At 41.8% G+C, this 27,172-nt stretch overlaps 2 protein-coding genes across 3 annotated transcripts; one reads left to right on the top strand and one right to left on the bottom strand.

Moving 5' to 3' along the window:
* Window positions 1–2,382: 2,382 nt before the first annotated feature.
* On the bottom strand, window positions 2,383–6,259 carry MIS12 (MIS12 kinetochore complex component). The gene is made up of 2 exons (XM_075013927.1): window positions 6,213–6,259; window positions 2,383–4,271 (listed from the first exon to the last, which is right to left on the bottom strand). Exon 2 carries the CDS (start codon window positions 4,231–4,233, stop codon window positions 3,598–3,600), a length of 636 nt encoding a protein of 211 aa, XP_074870028.1. The 5' UTR covers window positions 4,234–4,271; window positions 6,213–6,259; the 3' UTR covers window positions 2,383–3,597.
* A 293-nt stretch (window positions 6,260–6,552) lies between these two features.
* DERL2 (derlin 2) lies at window positions 6,553–23,135 on the top strand. Of its 2 annotated transcripts, XM_075013573.1 has the most exons (7): window positions 6,560–6,652; window positions 8,480–8,545; window positions 10,694–10,767; window positions 11,399–11,492; window positions 12,390–12,585; window positions 16,618–16,708; window positions 21,762–23,135. In XM_075013573.1, exons 1-7 carry the CDS (start codon window positions 6,560–6,562, stop codon window positions 21,865–21,867), a joined length of 720 nt encoding a protein of 239 aa, XP_074869674.1. In that variant the 3' UTR covers window positions 21,868–23,135. The 2 variants fall into 2 exon arrangements, with proteins under 2 accessions (XP_074869675.1, XP_074869674.1); XM_075013574.1 differs by lacking the exon at window positions 8,480–8,545 and having other exon boundaries at window positions 6,553–6,652.
* Window positions 23,136–27,172: the final 4,037 nt, after the last annotated feature.

Genomic DNA, 27,172 nt, shown 5'->3' with positions numbered 1-27,172 from the left:
GTCATATAATCATCATTATTGTCAGATGAGGGTTATGCTGCAATGAAGTTTGAGAACTATTGTTCTAACTGTTTTTTTTAAACATTTTTCTTAAAAGAAGTGAGCATTCTATAACCTTATAAAATAGAGGGACAAAAAACTTCTCAGGTCTATCTGAGTGGACAACTTTGTTAGTAAGGAGTTTTGATAACCCAATAAACCGTTAGTACAGTTAATCCCAATGATTTTTTAAAAAAATCTATTTGAACTTGCATTTATGCCCAAAATTCAAAATGCCTATTGTTAATTAGCTTAAAATCACAGTCAAATACAACTAAAGTGAGAGTATTTTGCATTTCTCATTCAGCTTGGAGAACATGTATTTGGTGAATTGATTTAAATCCCACCCTTATAGATTCTATGCAGGTACTCATTTTATCCTGACAGTCCCTATCATCAGCACTATTCATCATTACATAATTCAAAACGTCCTTGTTTCTTTTCTTTTTTTTTAAAACAGTAATCCCTCCTTAATACAATGGAATAATTAAGGATCCACGCTATGGAGAAATGGTGCCATCAATAGTAATGAATCATAAACACTATCAATATCATTGTTAAGGTCTTCATACCACATGATTTGTCCCTGTATGGACTTTATTTTCTATCATAAAAAAAGCATAACTCCTGTGCTATAGCTCCTGTTTTATGGACCTGTTTAAATAGATACACAGAAGCTTTGTAAGACTCAGCTTCTAACTGTACCCCAAAGAATAGATAGTACAGTATCTGTATTCTTCAACTTCTGCCTTGTCAAACTCTATCACTGTACTCTTAGTATCAACATTCAAATATTCACTTAATTTTAAATTACCAATTTGTTAGTTCTGCTGTTGATTTCCAATCAACATTCATTGTTGTTCAAAATGAAAACTAAACTCCCTGGTGGCTGTCTGCCAAAACAATAGCTACCGATTTGTTTGTTATATCACAGAAAATAATGAATAAGCAATAGAGATTTTTCAACAGGATTTTCTAGAGCTGCAATAGAAAAATGCACTGCACTGTATGAGTTATTGAAATGTTTATTTACTTTTCACTTAAATCACACTCAACAAAAGAATATGGTAAAAAGATGCAACTTCTACAAAGTGACTAACAGTTGAGTTATTATTTCATAAACTGATACGTTCAGTTCAAAGAATAGGCAATTGGTAAATAAAAAGTTAAACAGAACTATGTACTTTATGTATGAATGTTAGGGAAAGCTGCTTCTTCAGAATTAATCTGTTTGTTCAGCACCTATCCCTAATACTCTAACTACAGTTTTAGCTGCAGCCATATAGTAGTGCAGAAGCTTACTACATGTAGGAATAAGTGGTGGGGGAATGGGCACATATTTTTCTAATAAAAATGCACAAAAATAAATGGTTTCAACTTACACAAACAAAATGAGTCTTAAGTAAGATACTTTAGAATGACTTCCATTAGAACAGGGGTGGGCAATAATTTTCATGGGGGGGCACCCAGAATTTTGGTAAGTGGTCATGGGCAGCACTTTTCTAACTATATTAATGAAAGGGGAGTGGGGTCTGGGACAGAGTTTGGGTGAAGGTGGGAACACCAGACAGGGGATTAGAGTGCAGGAGGTGATGCAGGGTCTGGGAGGGAGCACGAGTATGGCTTTTAACCTAGGGCAGGCCGTTGGGGTACAGAAAGGGTTGTGAGGTGCCGGCTCTGTCCCAGTCTAGGAGGTGTTCACTATAGGTGGCTCAGCAGGGCATTCAGAAAGGCAGGCTGCCTGCATGCCATGGTGGCCCCACACCAATCAAAGCGGCCAGCTGCTACTGGCAAACATGTCCCTGTTTGCCTCTTGTGGGGAGGGAGGCAGCAGATTTCCCTGCACTGCTCATGCCTACAAGCACCACCCATGCAGCTCCCATTGCTTGGTTTCCATGAGAAACATCTTCCTACCAGCAGCTGGAGGCTTCTGGGAGTGGTGTGGCTAGGGCTACAGCAGGCAGCCTGAACATCTTGCTGTGCTGTGGAACTAGTTAGCATCCAAGAGGATCAAGCGGGGGCTGAAGGAAAATGTTTGGCAGGTCATAGTTGGCCTGCAAGCTGTATTTTACCCACCACAGCATTAAAAATCTTTAGGCATTATTAAATGCATGTTAGTTAATACAAAGAATAGTGTTCAACATCAAAAACTGTCATTGGCCAAATTTTAAGGTGTGGACACTGACTTCAGACTACCAAGGTGAGCCATAAAATGTCACAGTGGGCACCCATGATCAGCAGAGACTTGAAAATTTCACCTGCCTTTTCTTGGAACATACTGAGCTGATCAAGAAATCTTCAAGTATTTGTCAAGTTTCATAGCACACATGGATTCAGAATGCACTGAGATTATAGTTGCTCATCTAATGTATAATTTTTATTTAAAGCACCTCTCAGGTAATACAGAAGTGTCACATCATTCAAGCAAGTATCTTCTAATAAGTATGGAAGTCTTGCCCTTGCAAAAGTTAAGCTTTGTTTTACTACATTAATATACACATAAGTATTTATCCAAAAGCCAGTAATGGAAAGAGTGAAGTTTATATAGGCTTGTTCCCCAATCCGACAAAGTAAAGTAAGCTTAATTCAAGGATCTCCAAAGACTTTATTAATATTAATTATTAACATTAATCAGTCCTCAACACCCAAGTAAAGCAGGCGAGTATACCCATTGTATTATTGGGCAACCTAAGTTTTGCTTTTAGCAAGAGTTTCACATTGTACGATGCTCAGCTAACACTAGGATACATACAAGAAAACTTTCAAAACTGATTAGTCTGTTATTCCACTGTAGCTCATATCTGTCTCAAACAAAGCACTGCACAGTGTGCAACTCCTGATAAACACAAAACTATCCATTTGCAAAATGAGTATTATTAGTTACGATACACAGGTTTGTGACTAGTGACTAATATTTGTGAAATGCTCCTACTAGAAATAGGAAAGACCCAAGCCCACTGGCCTGTCTTTGTTAACTCTGTCAGATACTCAACCACTTTAAAAAAAAATACTGGAAGTAATAACTAATCCCTCCACTTTAGAAACCATTCAACTGTATCTAAATTATTTCCAACTACAACATGATTAAAATTTATTTCTCCTCAAAATCTAAGTTTTATTATGATGTCAAATTCTTACATTTCTATATGGAACATTTCAATACCAATAAGCCTTGGCTTCCAATAATAGTTTAATGTAGAATAGGTTAGAAACATCTTAGCCTTAAAGAAAAAGCTTTCTATTTACTAAGGTTGCTTAAATGGAGTAGAACAGAGAATTAAAGTCTTCATTACAATGAATTTATTTTGTGTCTGCATTCCTATCATTCACTTAATTATTTAGATATTCCAAGGGGGATGCGGTTATTCATTTAAAGAAAGTTATATGTAGTATTTATAGAATTCAGGAGGGGAAAATGGTTTCCCAGGACATTTGCACTCACCAGCTTTCAGTCAAAAACTGGTATGGCAAAACCCTCAAAACTTCAAAATGCTTTTGGAGAGACCTTCAAAAAAGTTTTGTCTTATTGGTTTCTCTATTGTCCTTTCTGCACCCTCTTTACCCTACATGGAGATGGCTTTTTTGCAATCTTCTGTTTTTCTTTTCGACTTCCTTTTGTATATCTTGCAGTTTCTTAGATATTTGTGTCAAGAACGCAAAGCTTTCCTTTACATTGCTAGTCCCGTGCTCTCTGCATATATTCTCAAGTCCGTCAAACCACTGAAGGATCTTCTCAAGTTCTGTCTGAACCACTTTCTGTTCTTCTAGCTCTGCTAAAAGTGCTTGCCCAGCACACACTTCAACCTTGTATTGTTTCTGTAGTTGATCAATTTCACTCTGAAGCATTTGAAACTGTTCCTTACTGTAGGGGTACTGCTCATGGACCTTGTCTTCAGGAAGTAAAACGTTTTTAGGTATGTTTAACACCAACTGCAAAAGCATTTGTTCCATTTTGCCAAAAAGGTGATCAAAGCGCCCCTTCATGAACAGAAGAAATTTCTCTGTGCTCTTACGGATTTGGAATGGACTGATCTTAGAGTTTGGAAAGCCTTCCAGTTTCTTCAGAATTACTCGTTCCACAACCAGCATCATTTCAAACAGGTAGTCTTGAAATGCAATGTAGATCCTAAGCATACATGTCTGAGGAGTAAAACCAAAGAACTGGGCTTCATATGCCATAGGATTCACTGACATCTTGGCTAAAAGGAGTCAACCCAACACAATGTGGAAATCTGTAAAGGAAAAAAAAGAAACATAAATACAAGTCTTTATATTGGAAAGAATGAATTGTGTTAGCAGTGTAGTGCAGAAGAGAGTTCAAGTGTGAATTCAGGGGGATTTAAAGAATTAGGTTCTTAATCTAGTCCCATCTCTTTGTAACAGGATATAATGTGCCACTCTTTGGCTCAGAGGAAACCACATGTTCTTTTATTATCAGGGCTAACCATCATTAGAACCTTAAATTAAAATCTAAATTCTATTGTCATTAGGACCAAGGAGGGATTCTGTATAACATAAAAGGAAGCTTCTTTTGCAGTGTGTGAAAGCACAAGTGATTGTCAACGCTTGCTGTGCTCTCTGAACATATTACAGTGAAACTCCAATAGTCCAGCATCCAATTGTATGATAGTCAAGCATCGAAATGGCAAGAGCCTAGTGAGAGAGCTTCGACAAAAAAATGAGTCACATGGCAGCAGAGGCAGCAGCTGAACTGAGCGACACTGGATGGGACCGAGTCAGTCTGCCACTGGCATTGTGTGACGCTGGACGGTGCTTGTGTTTTCTCCAGCTGTTTTGACTTATGTATTGAATATTTTCGCTCATTGGTGTGTAGTAATGGCGTTAAAGGTGACTGAAGGTGCTAGTATTAGTGCTAGTGGTAAGAAAAGTGTAAAAAGGAAGCATGTAACACCGATCTTGAACCAGAAATTAAAGATTATAAAGATGCTAGAAAGAGGCATAAATTGGAACACTATCATGAGTGAATTTAACAGTGGATCTTCGACAATCTATGACATAAAGAAACAGAAAGATAAGTTGTGAGTATTTGTTGCCAAAAGTGAAGCACCTACTAAACGTACTGAGGTTTTAGTGTTTTGTTTAAGTTTCTGGGGTTTTTAGTTTTTAAGTGAAAAATTTACAGACTGTATTAGTGTTGAAGTGTACAATTTTTGTGTTTAAGTGAGTGAAGTGCTGTATTAAGTATTTTAAGTTATTGTATTAATAGTTGAAGTGATTAGCCAGTGCTGCACACTACTGTACTTAGTATCCTCTGCTTTCTGTATGCGAAGGCTTCACAATGGCGAGTACTGTACATTTATTCTTTCGTTCTATGACTAAATTTATGCATTACAGCATGTACAATAAAGGGTAAAAAAGGGTTAAAAAAACTAAAAATACAATATACTGTAAACAGTATGCACAATAAAAAGAGTTAAAACACTTTATATACTCTGTGTGTATATATATATATCTATCTTATTGTACCTCCTGACAGTCCAGCATATCCAATAATCTGGCACCTCCTAGGTCCCAAAGGTTCCGGATTATCGGAAGTCTACTACATATCATGTGATCGATAAATGTCAGTATTGTAACTATTTGGAAAACTGTGGAAATAATTATCACAACTGTCACACTGTGCGTGAAAGCCACTTCCCTGCCACACTGGGAGTGAAATCTCTGGTACCTTTTCAAACCAGAACAAGTGCTAGACTCGCACCCTGGGACGGCTATTCAGTGACTGACACGGGGAGGGGAGATCACCCCGGCTGAACTGGCCACAGCATGCGGACGGCGGGGAATGCTCCCCGGGCTGAGAGAAGACCATAGCAGTGGCTCTCAAAGCTTTTCCTCCATGCACCTCAACCCCACTGTGCCAAAGGGGAAACCGAGGCACGGGAAGGGGAGGGGCTCGCCCTACATCCCTCAGGAGAAGTAGCCCCAAGACCCATCCTACTGCTCTGTCCTAGCAACCCCACGCCCCGTGGCTGGGGATGCTGGGGTCCGGAGCTCCCCGCTTCCCCTGGGGGCGTAAGAACAGCCCTGGGTCCCCACCTCCCAACGCCTTGGGGGCGGGGGCAGCACCTTGTCTGCTCCCCAGCGCGAGGGGCCGCAGGGCGGGCTGAACCGGTGCTGGGGAACCTCCCCGTCTACCCCCTTCGGCCTCTCACCAGGCGGGCGCCGCGCTTCCAGTAGCCGCTTTCCCGCCTCATTCGAACCCCTTCCCTTACCGCACCCTAGACCGGAGCGTCACTCATCTCCCGCCTTCCCAACCAATCACGGGAGCGCTGGGGTGGGTGCGTGCGAGCGGCAAAATACTCTGCCCAATCATAAAGCTCGTCTGAGAGCAGCCGTCGGAGCTCTCCGAAAGAAGTGTCGTCCCGCCCCATCAAACCGCCCCTCAGAGGTGATATGGCTCAGGATTGGCCGGTTTTGGAGGATGGGCGGTAACGCGGAATGGCTGCGTAGCCTGCGTGTGTGGATGAGGCGCAGGCGGAAGCGGAAGCGGGGCCTTAAAATGGCGTACCAGACCTTCCGCCAGGAGTACCTGCAGGTGCCGCCTGTTACCCGGGCTTACACCACCGCCTGCGTCCTCACTACCGCCGCCGTGGTGAGCCCAGGGGTGCGGGGCTAGCGGGGCGGGCCTGGGGGCTGGGTCGGACTCTCGCCGTGTTTGCGCTGGAGCGACGGTCGTGGGGGCGGAGCTAGAATTAGTGGCTCTTCGCGCCCCGCAGTGTGAGGCGCGGAGTACGTGCGGGGCTCGGTTCCGGTTGGTTCTCCAGCCTCAGTCTCCCTGACTCCGCCTCTCTGCTGGTTCTGAGTCAGGCGGCTGGGTTCGGCCCATGGCAGAGAAAAGCGGTTGTGCCGGAAGGGCCACGTAGGTTATGTTTCCGGCTTGACTGGGCCATGGCTCTTCTCTTGCTTCTTTCTTCCGTAGACAATAAGAAGTCGTGTGGCATTTCCTAGACTTACAGGTATGTTGGAGCACAGGCTTTCGTGGGCAAAGAGCCGCTTCGTCAGAAGCGGGTCTTTGCCCACGGAAGCCTGTGCTCCAACATACCTGTAAGTCTAGGAAATGCCACAGGAATTCTTGTTGTTTTTGAAGAGACACTCACTCGGCTATCCCTGTGATACTTTATTCCATAGACATCTCCAGATGCTGGGACTCCTTTGATTTGTTATGAGCACTCCCAGCTTTCGTGTTACTTTAAAACTATTCATTTGCAAAATAAGATATAAAAATACAGCACCCTGTTCCCTCAAAATTGCTCACTTTTTCCTATCCGTGTGAAATTTACTTCTTACCGGCTCCTCTAGTGCTTTTAATGTAGTCTGTTGTAAAACAAGGCAGATGTGTCTGCTCCCTAGCTAAGAACTGCTGCTGTGGGAGCCTTCACTGCTTCACACACACACTGTGCTAATTACATGAACCAAAAACATCAGCATTGAAGTGGATGTGAGTAGCGAGATGTTTAACAGCTGTACCAAAAATAAAGACAGGGATGGAAAATGAACTGGGGTGCTTGCATAGGAAGCTATGTGTATTTGGGGTTCAGGAGGTTTAGACAGTTTTCCAAGACTCATTCTCTGGTAGCCATGTCACAGAGCCATTGTGCTTTCAGTTTTTTCACCGTGCATCTGCAGAATCATTACACATCAAAATGGTGGGTGCTTGTCCATTCTTTGCTGGTCTTTTGCTCTAGTAATTCAATGCATTGTTTAATGAGGTAGTTAAAGAAGTGTACAAAATTTGACAGAGCCCCCTCAGAAAATGGTTAGCATCAGAATGACAGTTGCTGCATGATAGCCAAGCAAATAGATGGAAAAATTAATTGCAGGTTGCCAGTGTCCCCCAGAGTCTAGTGACTGGTCACCCGTAGTCTAAACAAGTGCTAATTTAAAATGATTTTGTTAGTTTAAAAGTCACTTTTCAGGCACTTCATCTATTGCAATATATGGAAGTAGATAGATTCATGGAGGCTAGGTCCATCAGTGGCTATTAGCTAAAATGGACAGATATGTTTTTCTAAGCCCTGTTTGCCAGAAGCTGACACTGTATGACAGGGAATGGATCACTTAACGATTACCTGTTCCGTTCATTCCCTCTGAAACATTTGGCACTGGCTACTGTCAAGACAGGATGCTGGGCTAGAAGAACTCTTGGTTGGAAGCAATATGGCTGCTCTTATATAATGAATGATGATATAGTCATAATAGTGCCCAGAGGCCCAATCCAAACTATTCTATTTCATGGCTGTGCAGAGCCTTGCATGCAAAGCAAAACTTTTACAGCTGTAACATGGGCTACATTCAGCTCTCTAGAATGAAGTCTCACTTTCTCTGCTTTGCTATACCACTGACAAATTATTTGTCTCTACAATGAATGAAGTGAACTTTAATGGATTGATCCTGTCACATATTTTCTCTTCTATTTCAGCAATTAGAACTAATCACACCCTTTCAACTGTATTTTAACCCTGAATTAATATTTAAACACTTTCAAGTAAGTATTTTTTTCTGAATGTTAAATGTCATCCCCAAAAGTACAGTAGACCCCTGCTTTATGTGAGTTTGACATTCGTGTTAATCATATTAATGCAAATGTCGAAATCCTGGGCTCCAGCCACCTGCTTTCCCCATCTGGGGGAATCAGGCAGCTAGACCCTGGGGCGGGGGGCGGGGGGGGGCACAGCTGAGGGAAGCCAGAGGGAAGCTGCAGGATGGCTCCTTTCAGTGCTCTGCTGCCGGCTACAGCACTTGCAAAAAAGGAGCAGCCCTGCAGTTTCCCCTTTCAGTGCTCTGTTGCCAGTTCCAAGTGCTGGAACCAGTGGCAGAGCACTGAAAGGAGCAGCCCAGTGGCTTCCCCCAGCTGGGGGAAGCCAGGGGTATGTTGCTGCGGGGAGGAAGGTGAGGAAGCTCCTCACCCTCAGGGAGCCAGAAGCCAGGTGCACCAGTGCCTGGTCAGTTTCCCATCTCCAGCAAGCAACAGGGAGCTGGAAAACTGACCAAGTGCTGCTGCTCCTGGCTCCCCAAGGCCGAAGGGCTTCCCCCTGCCCCGCCTCTCTCCTCTAACCTCCCTCCTCCTCTGAGCCCCTGGGGAGCTGGGAGCCAGGCACAGTAGTGCCTGGCTTCTGGACCCTGCCCCCTCCCCGGCTTTGTGGGAGACTGGAAAGTGACCAGGCCACTGCTCTACCTGGCTTCAGGCTCCCAGGGGCTCGGCAGAGAAGGGAGGGGGTACCCTTCCCCCCAGTTGTGTGAAATGAGTTACGCTGGGTTCCACGCAACCCCTGCATAATTTGGGGTTTTATTGTAAAATATTAAACTTGCAACACATTTTTCCATAACTGTATGTTGAGTGTATTGGAATACTGTTTTTCCCCTAAAGGTTATTAATGAACTTAAAGTGAAGACAAGTGTGGTGGTAAAACTCCTGGTTTTGATAGTTCACAATGTTCAAACAATAGCTAAGAAACTGTATGCACTTGTACACATTTGTGGTGCTATCTTTTTAAACATTTTCAGTCTGAGTTGCAGGGTAATTTCCTTCTGTTTTGCAGTGTGTATATTTTGGGTACTTGAACTGTGCTGTTTTATTTTGGGACATAATTTCAGATGCAGTGCTCTAGGTATATTGTATTACCCAAAGTACTTATACTAAAGCAGTGTTAAAAGTTAAGTAAACTTGATAAAACTTTGCGCACTCTTCAATGGATTAACAGTTAGATTGCCAAGTGCTTTGCTGCTCTTTCTGCCTGGCAGCTCTTGTGAAATGAATACATCTCCTATCAAACTGAGAATTATTCTGAAAGATAGTTTTAAGGGGCCAAAAGGTGTCTGTCTGATTCAGCTCAACTGTTAACATAATAATAAAGCCCCAAAAATTTTTAGAGTGAAAGTTTTTGTTCTGATGTACTGCTAAATGTCAAGCTGTGCTTACTCCTACTTCATGAATTTTTTTAAATAGTCATACTGACTTCAACAGTTCTTTTGCATTCTGCCGACCATATATTTCACTTAAAACAATGTTTCATTTTCTTAGCTGTCTTAAAGATGAGCTAATCTTGTTTCAGTCCAATTCTATATATGTTTATTGGTTGTGGTGGTGGTGCTGGGGATTTGATAGGGTGGTATTGAAGATGCTTCAGATACCTAATCTGCAAATCCCATAATTGTCATACAAAATGTGGGGTTTAAATTTTCTTCTTGGCACAAAATTAAAAGGAGGTGTGGTCATAAACTTTTAGAAGACTAAGACTTTGCTATTGATTTACAAAATATGCTACTTTATATTTACTAATATACCATAAAGTATTGCATTTAATTAAAACTAAACCGGTGTCAGAATGGAAAAAAGAATTACTGTATACCTTGTTTTTAATATCTGTGCTATATTCAAATAGTCCAACTAAGCAGTGTGCTACCAACTCTTGAATGCAAAATGGTGAGGCTTACTGAATTTGAGTGTCAGACAACTGAAAAAGATGAGTAAAGTGGCTTATAACAGTGTTGGAAAAACCCTTTTCATGAAGTTCTTTTAGCTTGTATGGATCAAACGAAGTTTTCTGTATTCTTTGTGTAGAGAATTTAAATAATTGAGATGAGTACTACTTATATTTAAATTGTCTTATCTATTTCCCTCATATTCTGACAGGTATGGAGGTTGATTACAAACTACTTATTCTTTGGACCAGTTGGATTTAATTTTTTATTTAATATGATTTTTTTGTATCCTTTATTAAATGTGTACCTCAACACTTTGGAATGCAAAAGTTCACTGTGCGTCCATGTTGCTGTATAAAAGCCCAGTTTTACACTCGGTAGTCTGTTCCGCTAACTCCAGTTTTGGCATGATGAGAGCTATGTGAGTGAAATATTGGATTCCATTCATATCCATTAGAATTTTGCCACTGACTTCAGTGGAGCCAGGATGTCATCCTAAATACCTAATTCAGTAATTGTCTTTGTGAGTGTTTTGATTGTTTAAATCTTGACTTTTAATTCTCTTTCCTATCAGTGTGTGTTCCTTGTTGAGTACCAGGCTTTTCTGCTGTAGTAGTAAGTAAGATTGTTAATGGAGCAGGTGTGATGTGTGGGTGGTTTTTTTGGGTTTGGTTTGGTTGGGTGTTTTGTTTTTTTTTTTAGACTGAATACTTGCCCAGTAAGTCAGAATTGAACTGAGATCATCAAATTTATTTCATGCAGTTTCAATACTTGTTTACTAGTCTACTATTAAAAAGTCTTTGATTTGGAAATTCTTTATGTAAAACCTCTATGAAGTTATGTAAGATTGCTTTGCTTTTCTTAATCTTTTTGCTAAATATGTTTAGTATCAGTCTTTCCTGACCTACAGTTTCAGATATCGTTACTGTCGAATGCTTGAGGAGGGCTCTTTCCGAGGTCGCACGGCAGATTTTGTATTTATGTTCCTTTTTGGTGGACTTCTAATGACTGTATCCTTTTTACTCCTGTAATATAGCTAGCTTGAATACGGAGAATACAAACAAAATATATAGTGCTTTGAAAGTAAATGACTAGAGAAACTTTTTTGTTTAGTATAAGGAGGCCTGACTGGCATTATACTAATAGGCTTTAAAACTTTCCTGCCTTGTGGTTACTACTAAAAGTGAAATGGATTTTTTTTAAATTAAATATTGTAGTTCAGGCTATAAAGATGAGATCTTAGATTGAAACAGGCCATTTAACTGTACGAATATTATCATGGGGATTGAAGAAAAAGTTATTGTCCATGTGAATTTACTCTCTCCCCACACAGATTATACATATGTGAGGCTGTGTGCAAAATAGCTTTTATAATAAACCCTTTATAATATATTTGCAGCATGTAGTATTTAAGGGGCTTAAACTGTAAGGCTTCATATACATGGGAAGCATCTGTTGACAAAAGTCAGTGTCAGCAGGGATGTTCTGGAAAAACGTCTGTCAACAGATAGCGTCTACACGCAAAAGCAGATTGATATTTCAATATGCTGTGTCGACAGAAAGCAGCCACGCAACACAATCTGGCTGCGCTGTCAACAGAACTTACCTCAGAAGGGAGGCTCACATGGAGGGCATGCCCTTCTGGGACTGCTGGCCCTGTGTGTCCTTAAAGGCCCTCCCACCCCCCGGTGTACCCTAAGTGTCTGGTTTGACTGGGGAAATATTTAAATTGTTATTCAATGAGTGTATGGAAAACCATAGAGTCAAACATCAGGAGTATCTATTTTGTTGATGCATGATTGGCTTCCAAAATGTTTTTTTTTCCTGCAGCCCATAGGTTCCCTTCTCCTCTGCACTGGTATTTGTTTTCTTGTACATTGATATTTTTCTTTAACTCTTTGTGCCAGCTTTTTGGCTTGTTTGTGAATTTGGTTTTCCTGGGCCAGGCATTTACAATAATGCTTGTGTATGTGTGGAGCCGCAGGAATCCCTATGTCCGTATGAACTTTTTTGGTCTTCTCATCTTCCAGGCACCATTTCTTCCCTGGGTACTCATGGGCTTTTCATTGCTATTGGGGAACTCCATCATAGTGGATCTTTTGGGTAAGAAGCTATTAAATATGAAATCTTTAGACTTTTTAGTCACTCTGTTGTAAACTGATCAGTGAAGTCACTTCTCACCTGGTTGGTATATTTTCCTCCCTAAAACAAAGGGGTTATCAAGGTGTGTTGGCTCTTTATGACCATATTTGTGCTTTGATGCACTACTAGAGAGGTAAATAGAGATCAGTACACTTTCAATGGCAAGATTGGTTATGATTTCTGGACTAGCCTGGATAGTTTAGGTCAGGATGGGCAGTAACTTTTGATGGGGGACCGGTCCAAAAACGTTATAAGTGGTCAAGGGCTGCACACTTCCATGATATTGTTGACGGAGGTGCAAGATCTGGGAGGGGGTTGGGTGCAGAAGGGAGCTCAGGGTAGGGAATTGGAGTGCAGGAGGAGATGTGGGGTTTGGGTGAAGGAGGGAGTTGTGACCTGGGCCAGGGGAAGGAACTTCAGGTTTCAAGAGAGGGTATGGATGCGGGAGAGGATTCTGATTTAAAGAACTGGTGTAGGAGTGGGTGCAGGGTCTGGGACGGTGTTGTGACCGGGGGCATGGATTGGGGTGCAGGATCTGAGAGGGGGCATGGGTACAGGAGGAGGGGTGCAGAAACCTGGGGTGAGAGGGAAGTGGGTTTGAGGGGGTGGGAATGGGTGGAGCACTCGACTGCAGTCAGTCTCCCAGGGTTCGATTTAGTGTGCCTGCTGATGACCTACTGAATTGAAACGTGAGGACTTGACCGTCAACCCTGGTACACTTCACTGTCACGAGGAGTGAGGGAGGTTGACAGGAGAGTTTCTCACGTCAACCACCACCTGTGGGGATGGTCAGAAAAATTGGTCTATGATATGGCAGCTCCAGCTATGCAATTGTCGTAGCTGGAATTGTGTATCTTAAATTGTCTTTTGCACATAGTGTAGACCTGGCCAGAGAAAATATTTTCCATGTGTGGTATTGTTCGTTCAAAGCTAAAAAATCAACTGGGAGTTGAAGAACATGTAATTGCAGAAGTTTTAAGGACACCGTACATTTAGTGTTGTGATGATTTGTCCGTTAGAGTAAATAGAATTAACCTTCCCTCCATAAGTTTTTATGGACAGCTATTTGCTGGCAACTCAGACTGCTGCAATTGCAAATGTGAAACATTGGCATAAGTGCTGGTATTCTTCCCCCGGTAGGGGGCATGGTGACCCTGTGGCCGGGAGCCAGCTGGGGGCCTAGAGCTCCGCTGCCAGCCCCCACAGCTCTGTGGCTGGGAGCAGCCTGGGGCGTAGAGTTCTGCTGCAGCATCCCTGGCCAGAGTGCTCTGAAAAAAGGTGCAGGTACACTGTACTGGCACAAAATAAGCACTGGACATAACATTTAAGATTTAGTTTCATAGAAGCATAGACTTCTAGGGCTGGAAGGAACCTCAGGAGGTCGTCTGGTGCAGCCCCCTGCCTAAAGCAGGATCAACCCCAACTAAATCATCCCAACCATGACTATGTCAAGCCAGGACTTAAAAACCTGTAGGGATGGAGACTCCACCACCTCTCTAGGGAACACATTCCAGTGCTTCACCACCCTCCTGGTGAAACAGTTTTTCCTAATATCCAACCTAAACCTCTCACTCTGTAACTTGAGACCATTGCTTTTTGTTCTGCCATCTGTCACCATTGAGAACAGTCTCTCCACATCCTCTTTAGAGCCCCCTTTCAGGAAGTTGAAGTCTGCTATCAAATTGCCCCTCAGTCTTCTCTTCTGCAAACTAAATAAGCCCAAATCCCTCAGCCTCTCCTCATAGGTCTTGTGCTCCAGCCCCTTAATAATTTTCATTGCCCTCCACTGAACCCGCTCCAATAAGTCCACATGCTTTGTATGCTGGGGGGCCCAAAACTGGACACAATACTCCAGATGTGGCCTCGCCAGTGCAGAGGAGAGGGGAATAATAACTTCTCTAGATCTGCTGGAAATGCTTCTCCTAGTGCACCCCAATATGCCATTAGCCTTCCTGGCTAGTGGGGAACACTGTTGACTAATTTAATAAAGTAAATACTATTGTGTGTGTGGTAACTTAGTTCCTACCATTCCTAATGTTCTGCTGCATCTGCAGTTTGACACAGGTAATGAGTGCCAGTTACACCTCTCAAATCTGGTACCCTCTCATCCAGCAACGTCCATGGTCTAGAAAGATGACAGGTGTTCCAGGACACGAGTGTACTGGTCTGGGACTGTGTCTAGTGCGGGATATCTCTCCCCTCACTGCTGTGTCAGTGGAGCTGAGAGCTGGACCCACCCCCACCTGCCCTGTGGCATGGCAGCCCTGGGGAGCCTGGAATGGGGCAGGAGTCATGGGGGAGAAGGCTGGGGCCACAGGAGCCTCACGGCTCATGGCTGTCTCGGGGCAGAAGCCTGGACCTCCCTGATCTGGCAAATTCTCTTGTTTGGGACCTGTCAGGGTCCCAGCCATGCCAGACAAGGGAGGTTACCCCTGTACTATTCCCTAAATTAATAAAAATCAAGTATCTTAAAAAGAAAAAAAAGACAAATTATACCCTCTTAGGAGTTGTGAAATGCTGTACTGAGTTGTAAATTAACATGTTGTAGTGATCGATTTGCACCATTGTTTAAGAAATAAGAACATAAGAACGGCCATAGTGGGTCAGACCAAAGGTCCATCCAGCCCAGCATCCCATCTGCCGACGGTGGCCAGTGCCAGGTGCCCCAGAGAAGGAGAACAGAAGACAATGATCAAGTGATTTATCTCCTGCCATCCATCTCCTGCCCTTGTTCTGAAGGCTAGGGCACCATACTTTATCCCTGGCTAATAGCCATTTATGGACCTAACCTGCAAAAATTTATCAAGCTCTTTTTTAAACCCTAATAGAGTCCTGGCCTTTACAGCCTCCTCGGGCAAGGAGTTCCACAGGTTGACTGTGCGCTGTGTGAAGAAAAATTTCCTTTTATTAGTTTTGAACCTACTACCCATCAATTTCATTTGGTGTCCCCTAGTTCTTGTATTATGGGAAAAGGTAAATATTTTTTCTATATTCACTTTCTCCACACCATTCATGATTTTAAGTACCTCTATCATATCACCCCTCAATCGCCTCTTTTCCAAACTGAAAAGTCCCAGTCTCTCTAGCCTCTCCCCATATGGGACCCGTTCCAAGCCCCTAATCATCTTAGTTGCCCTTTTCTGAACCTTTTCTAATGCCAATATATCTTTTTTGAGGTGAGGAGACCACATCTGCACGCAGTACTCAAGAAGTGGGCGTACCATAGTTTTATATAGGGGAAGTATGATATCTTTTGTCTTATTATCGATCCCTTTTTTAATAGTTCCTAACATCCTATTTGCCTTACTAACTGCCGCTGCACACTGCGTGGATGTCTTCAGAGAACTATCCACTATAACTCCAAGGTCCCTTTCCTGATCTGTCGTAGCTAAATTTGACCCCATCATGTAGTACGTGTAATTTGGGTTATTTTTTCCAACATGCATTACCTTACACTTACCCACATTAAATTTCATTTGCCATTTTGCTGCCCAATCACTCAGTTTGCTGAGATCTTTTTGTAGTTCTTCACAATCTGTTTTGGTTTTGACTGTCCTGAACAACTTGGTGTCATCTGCAAACTTTGCCACCTCACTGCTTCCCTCATTTTCTAGATCATTGATGAACAATATGTGAAGTATCAGTGGGAAACATGATTTAAATCAATGATTTTTTTTTCTTGGCAATTTAAATACTTAAATCACCTTGATTTAAATCATTCCTCACTGCTTGTGACATGTTTCCTGGTATTTATATGATTCACTATGATACAGGTCTCTTCTAACATGGCACTTAATTCTAGTATTTTGTATTGTGGTGAGTATATGTACTATGTACTTGAGTTCCTTTTAACGTCAGGCTATTTTCAAGGGGCATCACACACAGCTTGTGTTTTTAGTTTATGAAAAATCTAGTGGAATATTTTAAAGGTGGCATAATGGCACTATTGAAAGTCAGCAGTTAAACTTCCAATTTCTTCTTTATTGATTCTAGGGATTGCAGTTGGACACATTTATTTTTTCTTGGAGGATATCTTTCCTAATCAACCAGGTGGTGGAAGGCTTCTGAAAACACCATCTATTTTGTAAGTGTTTTCTAATTTGGAGAACATGGACAAGTGTGTTTGTACACACTGGGATTTTTTTAAACTAATTCATGTGGAAATGAATCTGGAAATTTGAGCCAGATGGCACGGAGTTCATCATACTGTTCTGTTTAATCAATTGCTGTAGTTGTCAGATGACTCTTACAGTTGACAAAGGAAAAGGGGAATTCAGGAAACTAAGTTATGGCCTAATTTACAAGAAGTCCAAGAATTCCTATGCTAGCTACAATCAGTGCTTGCTGGCAGTACCAAACATATCTAAACTGTTGAGACCTATTTTAGGACAGGGTGTTCAAAGTACACAAAATGAGTGAGAAGCTTAATGTGGCTGATATTTTACACTTGGGCAGGTACTGCCTTCTCTCCCAATCCAAAAACTATATGCTGTTCACACAATGCCACTCATTCTTTTATCTCTTGGGCACAGAATAGTAACCAGCTGGAACTCTGCACACTAGAATGGATATGGGGAACTTTCCTGAAGGACGGGAGTAAACTTCTTGAAAAGTCTCTGTGTAGAGCAGACAAGACCTCAGCTTTTAAGCCCTCAAACTTCTGGCATTCTTGCCTTCTGAAAGCTGTAGAGCTGAGTTGATCCTGTCTGGATTTGATTTCTGGGGAGTCTGAATATTCTGCACATAATATTTTAAGCAAGGAAGACCTTGTTTGCATGCAAAAATTTGCTGTCCTGTTAAGAGTAAGTCCAGACACTATTCTGAAATAAAAATGATTTTTATTCTGAAATAATTATTTTGGTTTGATAGCTGAGTAATTACTTTGGAATAAAATCACTTTAAGGGTTTGTTGTAGAATAACTAACTAAATTGTAAGGGAATATCTATAGTGGAATAATTATTTTGTAATAGCTGTGCTGATCAGTTCTCCCCATGTAGATGGGGCCTAAGTTATTATTCATTGGGACGTTCCCTTTGGCTCACCTAGTCAGATAGACCTGTCCTCATATGTCAGGTTTTCTTAAGCTTTTTATTGTTTAAAACCTTTTCTGGTCCCTGGGCAAGGTGAGGTGGGAGTTTCGGCTCCAGAAGGGGCAGGGCTAGGAGCAGTGCCACAAGGGGGGGCTCCTGTGGTGATTTAAAGAACCCAGAGCCCTGGGTCCTTTGAGATCACCGTGCCCCAGGGCAACTGGCCCCTTTGCCTCCCCAGTCATCCATTTGTGACCCTGTCATCAACTTTCTCCAGTTTGTCCGCATCTTTCCTCAGATACATCACCTGAACTGGACACAGTACTCTAGCTGAGGCCTCTCCAGCGCTAAGTAGAGCGAGTAATTACCTTCCATGTGTTATATGTGCTACTCCTATTAATATACCTAAGAATTATATTCGATTTCGTGTAACTGCATCACTTTGGCTTAGTTACATTTGTGATCCAGTATAGCCCCTTGGTTTTTTTTTTTATAGCAATACCTGCTGCCTAGTCTGTTCCCTGTTTTGTATACAAAGAAGGAAATGAGATTAATTTGGCGTGATTTGTTCTTGACAAATTTGTGCTTGGCTATTGTTCATTTTGTTTCAGGTGAGTCTGTGAAGTTGACATCCCCTCATTGTCTATGTATTTTTGTTTGACTTTCCGTATTTGTATAAGTCTCCCAAAGGACTTGCCTCTTACTTTAGGACATTGATAAACCTTATAATCAATTGTTTGCCCACTCTTTGGTTCATTATGAAATATATTCAAGAGCCCGAATATTCTACATCAGTTAGATTTATTGCCATAGTAAAATACATGGGAAAAGGTTCAGTACAGTGCCAGTCTGTGGGAAGCCATTTCTTGCAATGTTATATTCCGCTTACACAGAAGATGTGCTCCCAAAGTTACACTGCTAAAGCTATATTTTTATACCCACCCATATAGATTCTATGTACCTAATCTTAAACTAGATTTAACTAGTCATCTTATCTTATTTTTTTGGGGTATCATGAAATGCATTTTATCGCCATATTCTGAACATGTGCATTCCACGTACCAAGGGCTGTGAAGGTACCTAGGTTGATACCTGGGCTAGGACAATCATAGGCCCTCTCCCTTTGGGACCTTCCATTAAAGGATTGTGAAAATAACTCCCTGTTTGTTTCTGTGGGAACACACTCACGTGTCCTGATGCTGACATTTTTCCTATTTACTTAAGCTACGATTTTGTTTCAGCGAACGCAAGATGTTATGGGATACTTGACATGGGTAAACAGAATTGTAGGCAGAGTAATACATACAGTTAACATAACTTTCCAACACTTAGTTTTAATACTTATGCTAACAGAGGAGTTTTGTCCTGTGTTTCCTATGGCTATACTGAATTCTGTTCATGTTGTTTTTCCTTTTTTACTTCCATAGCCTCATTTCATGGCTCAGTACTATTCATTCATCTGTTTCCATGCAGCTGATTATGTAGACTCCTTTGTCTGCTACTTCTTGTTCACTGTTTGAAAATTTTCCTCCTTAAACCAGCAAATACAGTGTGCTCCTTTTTGCTTAGCTGTAGCTTCGATGAATTTGGCACTTATTTAGTCCATTTTTGCCATTGTTCAGCTCTTGTTCCCTAATCTTCCTGTACTTGGCTCAAAGGAAGGTGTCTTGGGAATTTGAAACTGCTTAAGGTTAGCTCATATTAAAAGTAAGGAGAAACTACATACCGGTCTTGAGTTTGGTTGCTTCAACCACTGAGCAAGACAGTTTCACATTCTTTCAGTGCTGTTCATGTGATTTTTTTGGTAGAGTGAATTAACTATTGTTTTGGCTGACTTGGTCAGCATGAAGCTAGGGAGCAAGGAAGACCGTTTTTAAATACACGAAATTCATAATTAGCTGCTACTTTGAGAGAGACTCTGCTGTGTTTCTCATAGGAATATCAGAAGATGACATAAATGTGGCATTTTTCTGGTTGCCACCTGAGAACCAGGTAATAATGGTGGTTCTTAGCATATGATGTTCATGTAGATCCTGCTCAAGGTGCATGTTTGTGAAATTAGAATATTTTGAATAGCATTTATTGGCTTGTATTTGTGCCATGCATGTCCTTGCACCCATACCCAAAGGAGCTCCCGCCATCCTTCATTTCCATTGCTAAGTTGGACTTTCATACAAAGAGAATGGCGAACAAAACAGGGTTGCAGGGAGGGTTGTGGAATCCATATGGGCAACAGCAGTAATGAAGAGCTATCGATACTAAATGTAGGTAACCATTCCATTTTGGTAGCAGCATAAATGGGAATTATGAAACTGGTTGTTGCCAGACTAAAATGTGTAGAAGACTGCGAATTTTTATCTCAGGAGTATAAAGAGCCATGATACATAAACCTATTTCCTTGGTAACTGATTTAACACGGTGTCTTGCCTTCCAATTAAGGTAGTAGCATTTTGTAATAGGGAATCGGCATAGAAATCGGACTTGTAAGTCAGGCTTTTTCCTTCAATCAATATGCCTACCGCTTTCCCCTCACAATTATTCACCCTCCATCTTTTCATTTGACAGTATGGCACCGATGCTGACTAACATGTTAATTGTACTCAAACCTTCTTATCCTTTTCTTTCCCTGGCTTAATGTGTACTCTTCATCCTATCAAGCATGGAAACCAGCAAGCAACCTTAGAGGTTCAAGTTAATTCCAAGCAGCTGTCAAAATTTTAGAAGACATGTTGGGGTTGCTTTAAAATCTTTCTGCCTGGTGAAAGCTAGGGTGTGTCTATGCTAGAAACTTGAGTTGACTCCAGTGGTTCATGTCCATGCTACCCTCTTGTTCGTGATTTGTGTTCTTGTGAGGAGTATTTCCGCTGACATAAGAGGGCAGTGTGGAGGGCTGAGAGCGTAGGCTTTCAGCTCCAAGCACAGCTCCCCCTTCCTACTTGCTTGGGCCCTTTGCCTTCCCCTCTCAGGCTCCTGGGTCCCTCCTGCAACCAGGCTCCACACAGAAAGCTCTCCACCTGAAGTCCAGGCATCTCCAAGCTGTGGGACAGCCAAGCACAGGCGTGTCCAGCCCACGGGCCGCATGCGGCCCTGGACAGCTAGTAATGCGGCCCCACAAGATCGTAAACTTTTAACATGATTATGTGATTTATATACATTAACTATATTATATATTTTATATGCGGCCCAAGACAATTCCTCTTCACTCAGTGTGGCCCAGGCAAGCCAAAAGGTTGGACACCCATGGCCAAGCAGCTCAGAGCAGCTGGTGGAGATTGAAAAATGGTTAAGAATTACAGCCAATAGTTGATGTTAATAATGCAGCGTCTATGGGGAATAGCATTGCTCTACATATAACATAAGCCCATCACCGCTCATGGAGGTGGAGTTTTATGTCAATATAATAGGGTACTTACATAGGTGGGAGCATGGCTGTCGTGTGTACACTGAGCTAATTAGGTCAACGTAACGTGGCTTGCATTGACAGAACTCCGTAATGTAGACCAAGCTTCAGACGCATCAGAAAATATTACATTGTCTCTCATGTGATTCTTGCTGAAACGTAATTGTGTCTGTGACTAGAATTCATGTGGGTGAACTGTGCTGTTAACTAGGTTAGACCTTTATTTGTAGTGGCTTCTAGTGATGTAATACTGAAAGTTTTTGAGGTAAACAAGCATGTGTCTAATTATTCCAGCCCCATTTAGTGGTTATCTAATTATCTCATACAATATCTGTAAATTGGTTTTAGCTGAGTTCTTTCTCCACTAGCCATGCAAGCTATTAATGCTGTTCTTTTAAGTATGTTTAGATACATTTCGCTAGACTTGGGATTAGTTGGCTTTCGTAGCTGCTGTACAGAAGGTTGCTGATTTTCAGCTTTGCTAATCCTGTTGGCAGAAGAAAGGAATATTTGAATTTGAGTATGTTCTTGTTTAAACTTTTAATTGTGAAAGACTTGCATCATAGGATCTGCCTCGTGACCTGATTGGCTCTTAACCAGGGGACGAATACAACCTGGTTTTAAGTGACTGACACTGTTTTATGAGATTTATATTGTCTGCTTGCTTCAAGTGTGATTTGTGTATTTATGTATAATTTCTGCTTTTCAGAAAAGCAATATTTGATACACCAGAAGAGGATCCCAATTATAATCCACTGCCCGAAGAGCGACCAGGAGGATTTGCATGGGGTGAAGGTCAACGCCTTGGAGGCTAATAAATGGCTGTGCCAATACCCAGACACAACTGGAAGGAACTAAACTGAAGTACCATATTGGGTACTCCTTTTTGCAGAAAGGACCCATTAAAGCTTTATGGTTCTGAATACAAGAAGCACTTTATGATATGTCAGTCTAACTAATCCAAGACATTTCCAGGAGACTATCACTGTCTGTCTACACCAGGGGTTTTGTTGCACTGGTACTGAAAGCATAATCTAGTGGAGCCAAAAAAAAACCCCACACAGAACTGGAAACCATGTCCTGTTAACTTCAGCTAACAAGACCATGTGTACTTGTTTAAAAAAACTTTTCTAAGACTTTTTTCCAAGTTATTTGATACAGGCAACTGTGTGTGGGGAAACTTTGAGGGACAAAATAAAACTTTGGATTTAGCTTTTTTCCTCATTGGCTAAAAAGCAGACGTGTGTAATCTTTTACAGTGAATATTCTTGTTGTCAAAGAGTGGTTTGAAGCAAAATACACAATTTCAAAGCCTGATTTTCTTTTGAGGTCAGACAGAATTTTAGTTTTGGATGGTGAAAACTTTGCCCTTCTAGTTCTATGAAAGTAAACTTCTGTAGCTCCAGTATGAGGCTTATTATGAACCTACCTTGCAGACTGAGAATACACCTTGTTCCAGATTATATTGATTTACACGTGTGCAAATGGCCAGGCATGAATCTCACTGATATGCTTATAAATACAATAGCAAATGCAAATATGCATGTATAGTTTTGAAAAAATTTAGTTCTTCTTTCCAGAATAGTCAGCAAATTATTCAGAATGCTGTGAGAGATTTTCCCATATAATTTAGACTAGTACCTCTTAGACTGGGATACATAAAGCTCTGAGATAGTGAGTGAATAAAATAAAATGTCTTATGATTGCTTATTACCTTCTTGCATAATCTGTTGGTTTGAGGGAAGTGGTAGGAAAGAAGACAAGGCTAGAGAAAGATAATAGGTGCCTGCTGTAAATATGAAAGCTCCCTGATGTGCATCTTGGTATTAATAAAAGGTGCCAGTGACATCTCTGGAGACATGGCAACAATTCTAGCTTTCCTCACCTATGTGCTTCAGCCATGGTCAATAGAGGAGGTTCTTAATTGTGTGTGCTAAATTCAGTGCCTTAACTCTACAGAGTTTGCCCTATGGAGGACTTTGAGTGATAGGGACATCTAGCTAACAAGAAATGTATTGATAGCAACTGCTTTCACATAAACCACTGAACAGCTGTCACAGAAATCACTGGCTTTGTCACTTCTTACATGGATTGGAACTAGTGACTTGTCTGAGAGGTTCAGTGTCCCACTTCTAGTCACTGAAGGTATCCATCCATCCTAACCACAAATTTCAAAGATTGCTTGGGATGTGTGCGCTCTGATGTTTTGGAGGGAGGTGATGGTAACTTGTAGACTTCAAATGTTTCTGCCTGGTGGTTCTCTGTGGTCTTCCATCATTTGGTAAAGGCCAATGAAGTTGTCTTAGTATAAGGGGAAACTGGTACAGATAAAGTCTGAGACTTATAGAAATCTCTGTCTAGAAAATGGCTTGTTTGTCTTTTAAATCCTACTTTTATCCATTGGGAGGTAAGAACTTATTTAGGTCTAACTGGTGGGAGATGACTATCTTCTCTTTCAAGACAGCTTTTAGTTTTATTCTGTGGCAGTGTTGAAAGACCAGGTAGCTTTTGGACTGTATTTACTGAAAAAGATTGTTCTTTGATTAGAATTGGAGTCTGCTTTTTATAGAGACTCTTGTTCATGTGTAGGTGGACTGTTAGCAGGCGGGAGTTGGTGCTCAAAGATTTTGGTCCTACATACAGCCCTGTCCGTATGTAAAAGGGAGGTCTGTTTCTCAGGGCTGCAACTGGAAGCATACGCGTGCATTCATAAGGATCAAGACCTAACCTAGCTTACTGAAACTACTTGTTGTCTTTACCAGTGTATTTATTGTAAATTTGTACTGAAAGTCAAAGTTTGAGGAAGATATTAATAGAAATGGGGTACTAGAGGTTTAGGGATCTAAATATCAATCAAAACAGATCATTTTAATTGTTTAACTAGTTAACATTTAGTGGGCCGGTCTAGGGGAAGGTGGATGTCGTTAGGGTTGCAGGAGGGTGTGGTGGGGTGGTTATGGCATGGCTGGGGTCCCAGCTCCCCCTCCTGGGGTCTCACTTGCCTGCTGTGTGGCCTGTCAGCTGATCCAATGCAACTGGCAGTCAGGTTAACTGGTTACGTAGTCAGCATTACATTAAGTCTAATGCTTACCAGTTAACCTGTTACATCTCCATAGAGGCACCTTAAAAAATGTATCTATTCCCTGATCTTGAAATACTTCCTGATGTGGGTGTCTTCAGATGCTGTTTAGTCTATATGTCTTGCATCTTCCCATAGTTCAATACTTTCAGAAACTTGGATTATTTGTGATTGAAACAACTAATGTTGCTGGGAGGCAGCACCAATTCCTTGATCTCTAGGCCATAGATTTTTATGTAGCAGATGTTTCAGGGCATTATGCAGACCCCAGCCTTCGCTTAACATAAAGGGGAGGCAGGCTTGTCAGTCTTAAGTACCAGCAAGCTGCAGGCTAAGTCAATAATGGCTGACTGTCCTACTGCTCTATTAAAGATGTTGAAGTAAATCTGCTTGGGATATTGATGAGTTTGTCATAAAGAAATAGTGCAGGAGGAGACTGCTTGCCTGAGTTATGCTGGTAGAGAGACAGCTAGTGGCTTGCTATATTATAAAATGACTTTTATTATAAAATGGGCCATTGCTTCTTTGTTTGGGTTACTTGTGCTGTTTTCTGGCATTTTTAAATCTCTGAGCTTTTTTGCACCAATGTGAGGGAAGATGTGATTCCCTCTTCTCCTTTCCAGAACTTGTGTGTGGGCGGGGGGGAGGTGGTGGTAAGGAGGCCAAGCCCTGTCCCATTCACACTAAACAGTTTCTTCCAGATTATTATTCTAGGGCCACCTTTTTCTTCCAGCATCTGCCTCAGTGTTCGCTAGGCCTTTGTTCTGGGAGTCCTGCAACTGGCTTCCTAGACTTCCCTGCCTGGGCTTAAATGATCCATTTTCTCTTTAGTACTCATAACTCAACCATATACTTTAGTTTAGAGGGACAAACCATGTGCTGAGCTAGAAACAGGGTGACACCTTTTTGTCATCTTCAGTACTTCAGTAGCCACTAATAATAGTGTTGAGAAATTGTAAACATCAATTTATGACAGGACATACAGCTATTTTAAGTGGCAGGAACATTTTATGGCAGAGGAATGCAGTTATTGAGATATATATTTGGCTATGACACAGCTTAATAGCCCTATTCCTGTGGGAAAAATGCCAAAGGGTCTTTAATGACTGGAGAAGCAGCATTCACTTACAAATACCAGCTTGTACTACTGGTGAGAGTTTTGTGTGCCAAAGTGCCAACAATATTTTGTACCGCATTCTTCTTTCCCTGAAGGTAATTCAAAAAGGGTAGGTGGCTACAGATGTTGGGAAAGAGACTGTAGTGTTCATAAAACACATGATAGGCCAGCTAAGTGCTCAACAAATGTGGGAAGAATTTTGGTGATAATCTGAAAACAAAGCTGCTTATAATCTGAATTGGTGGAAAAAGTTTAAAGGAAGAAAAGTGTTGCACTCCATTAATTGCATGCATAAAGGCTACATCTACACTAGAAGTATCTGTCTACAGAAGTTAGTTGGGAGATATGTTCAGACAAAACTTCTGTCAACAGATCCTGTCTACACATGAAAGTGGACTGATCATCTGATCTGGTCTGTTGACCAAACAGCCCCCTGGAGCTGCTATACAGCTTTTTTGTTAAGTTTGTCCAGAAAATACATTTGGGTGTAGACACCCCATGAGTTTTGTCTACAAAACACTCTAGTGTAGTAGATGTAGCCAAAATTCTTAGCAGTGGCAAGAAGACACTTGCTTAGCCAAATTAGATTTCCAATAAGCGACAGTGAGTGTTGCACGTTAGAGCCTTTGTTTTATGCTTTAGTTTGGAAAGCTGTCTTTTAAGCCTTCTTAAGCTTCTTTGCTTTGAAACCTCAGGCACTCTTGCTTTATTGAAATAAACATTCATTATGGTAATGGTGAAGGAGATGATATGGTGGCTACTGATTAGGAACCAGCCCTAGTTATTTTCAAGTATTTCATTTGTGATTCTAAAATGGTAGCTCTGGAACCTGAAGTTTAGACAATCTCACCCAACGTCGTCGTCATCCCAGACTGAAGCTGGAGTGTTTTTTCTAAAGCAGATAGTTATTCTTGCAGCACAACTAGATAAGCTTTTTTGCTCTGGTGTGCTGGCAAGCATGGTAGCAAACAAGTTAGCAAAACGTAATGGCTGGGTCTATACAGTGTGACTTTCTTAGCAGGTCCGTGCTAATGAGCAGCCTTGAAATTGCAAATTGCAGCTCATTAGCATAGCTGCCCAAGACCTCTGTCTTGCCAGAGGGGGGTGCCAGCAGTAAAGAGGCCATGTGCATGTCCCTCCTGCCCAAAAGTCCCTCTGTTGCCAGACCTTTATTTCTTCTCATGTTGTATTAATGCACACTATAGTGTATTCTGTGTTAATGTATGCTGTAACATTAACACAAGGTGAGTTAGTAGCTATTGATACAGATACGCTCCCTCTCAGGGATGTTTTCTTTTTTGAAAGGTCAAATACGGTAACCCTAGCTGTGAGTTCATATGTGTGTTGTCCCCTTTTCTGTTATCCTTTGTATGTGTGAAGGCTTGCCAGGGTTGTCTCCATGCAATTTTCCTTAGCCCTCAAGTGACTGAAGACAAAATACTGAATGGCATCTGAGTAGGCTGGGGCCGTTGGCTGGCTAAGTGGATGCCTTGTTGGGGGGATGTAAATTGGTATCTGAGAGAGAGCTTTGAACCATCCCTCGGTGGTGGGCTTCATCAGTACAAAGGCGAGGGAGCAGCAGGGCAAAGGGCCTCCAGCGTGGGGTGCAGGCAGGTAACTCATTACCTGGGTTGGTGCCATTTACACTTACACACATGTATTAGCAAAACAAAAAGCAGTCAAGTAGCACTTTAAAGACTAGCAAAATAGTTTATTAGGTGAGCTTTTGTGGAACAGACTCACTGTATTAGCAGGCAGCCTGGGGGAAGAAGGGGTGTGTCCATACCTGACAACAGGGCTGGGGTGATTATTTTTCAGGCCCCCGCCCACTTGGAACAGCGACAAATCCAGCCCCTTTAAAGACCCTGCGGCTACGGCCCGCCTCATGTAGTTGTACAGACAGTCCCTAATCCGCGTGGCCAAG

Source organism: Carettochelys insculpta, chromosome 19, assembly GCF_033958435.1.
Source record: "Carettochelys insculpta isolate YL-2023 chromosome 19, ASM3395843v1, whole genome shotgun sequence".
Lineage (NCBI taxonomy): Eukaryota > Metazoa > Chordata > Testudines > Carettochelyidae > Carettochelys > Carettochelys insculpta.
This window is presented reverse-complemented; position numbering and strand designations above follow the sequence as displayed.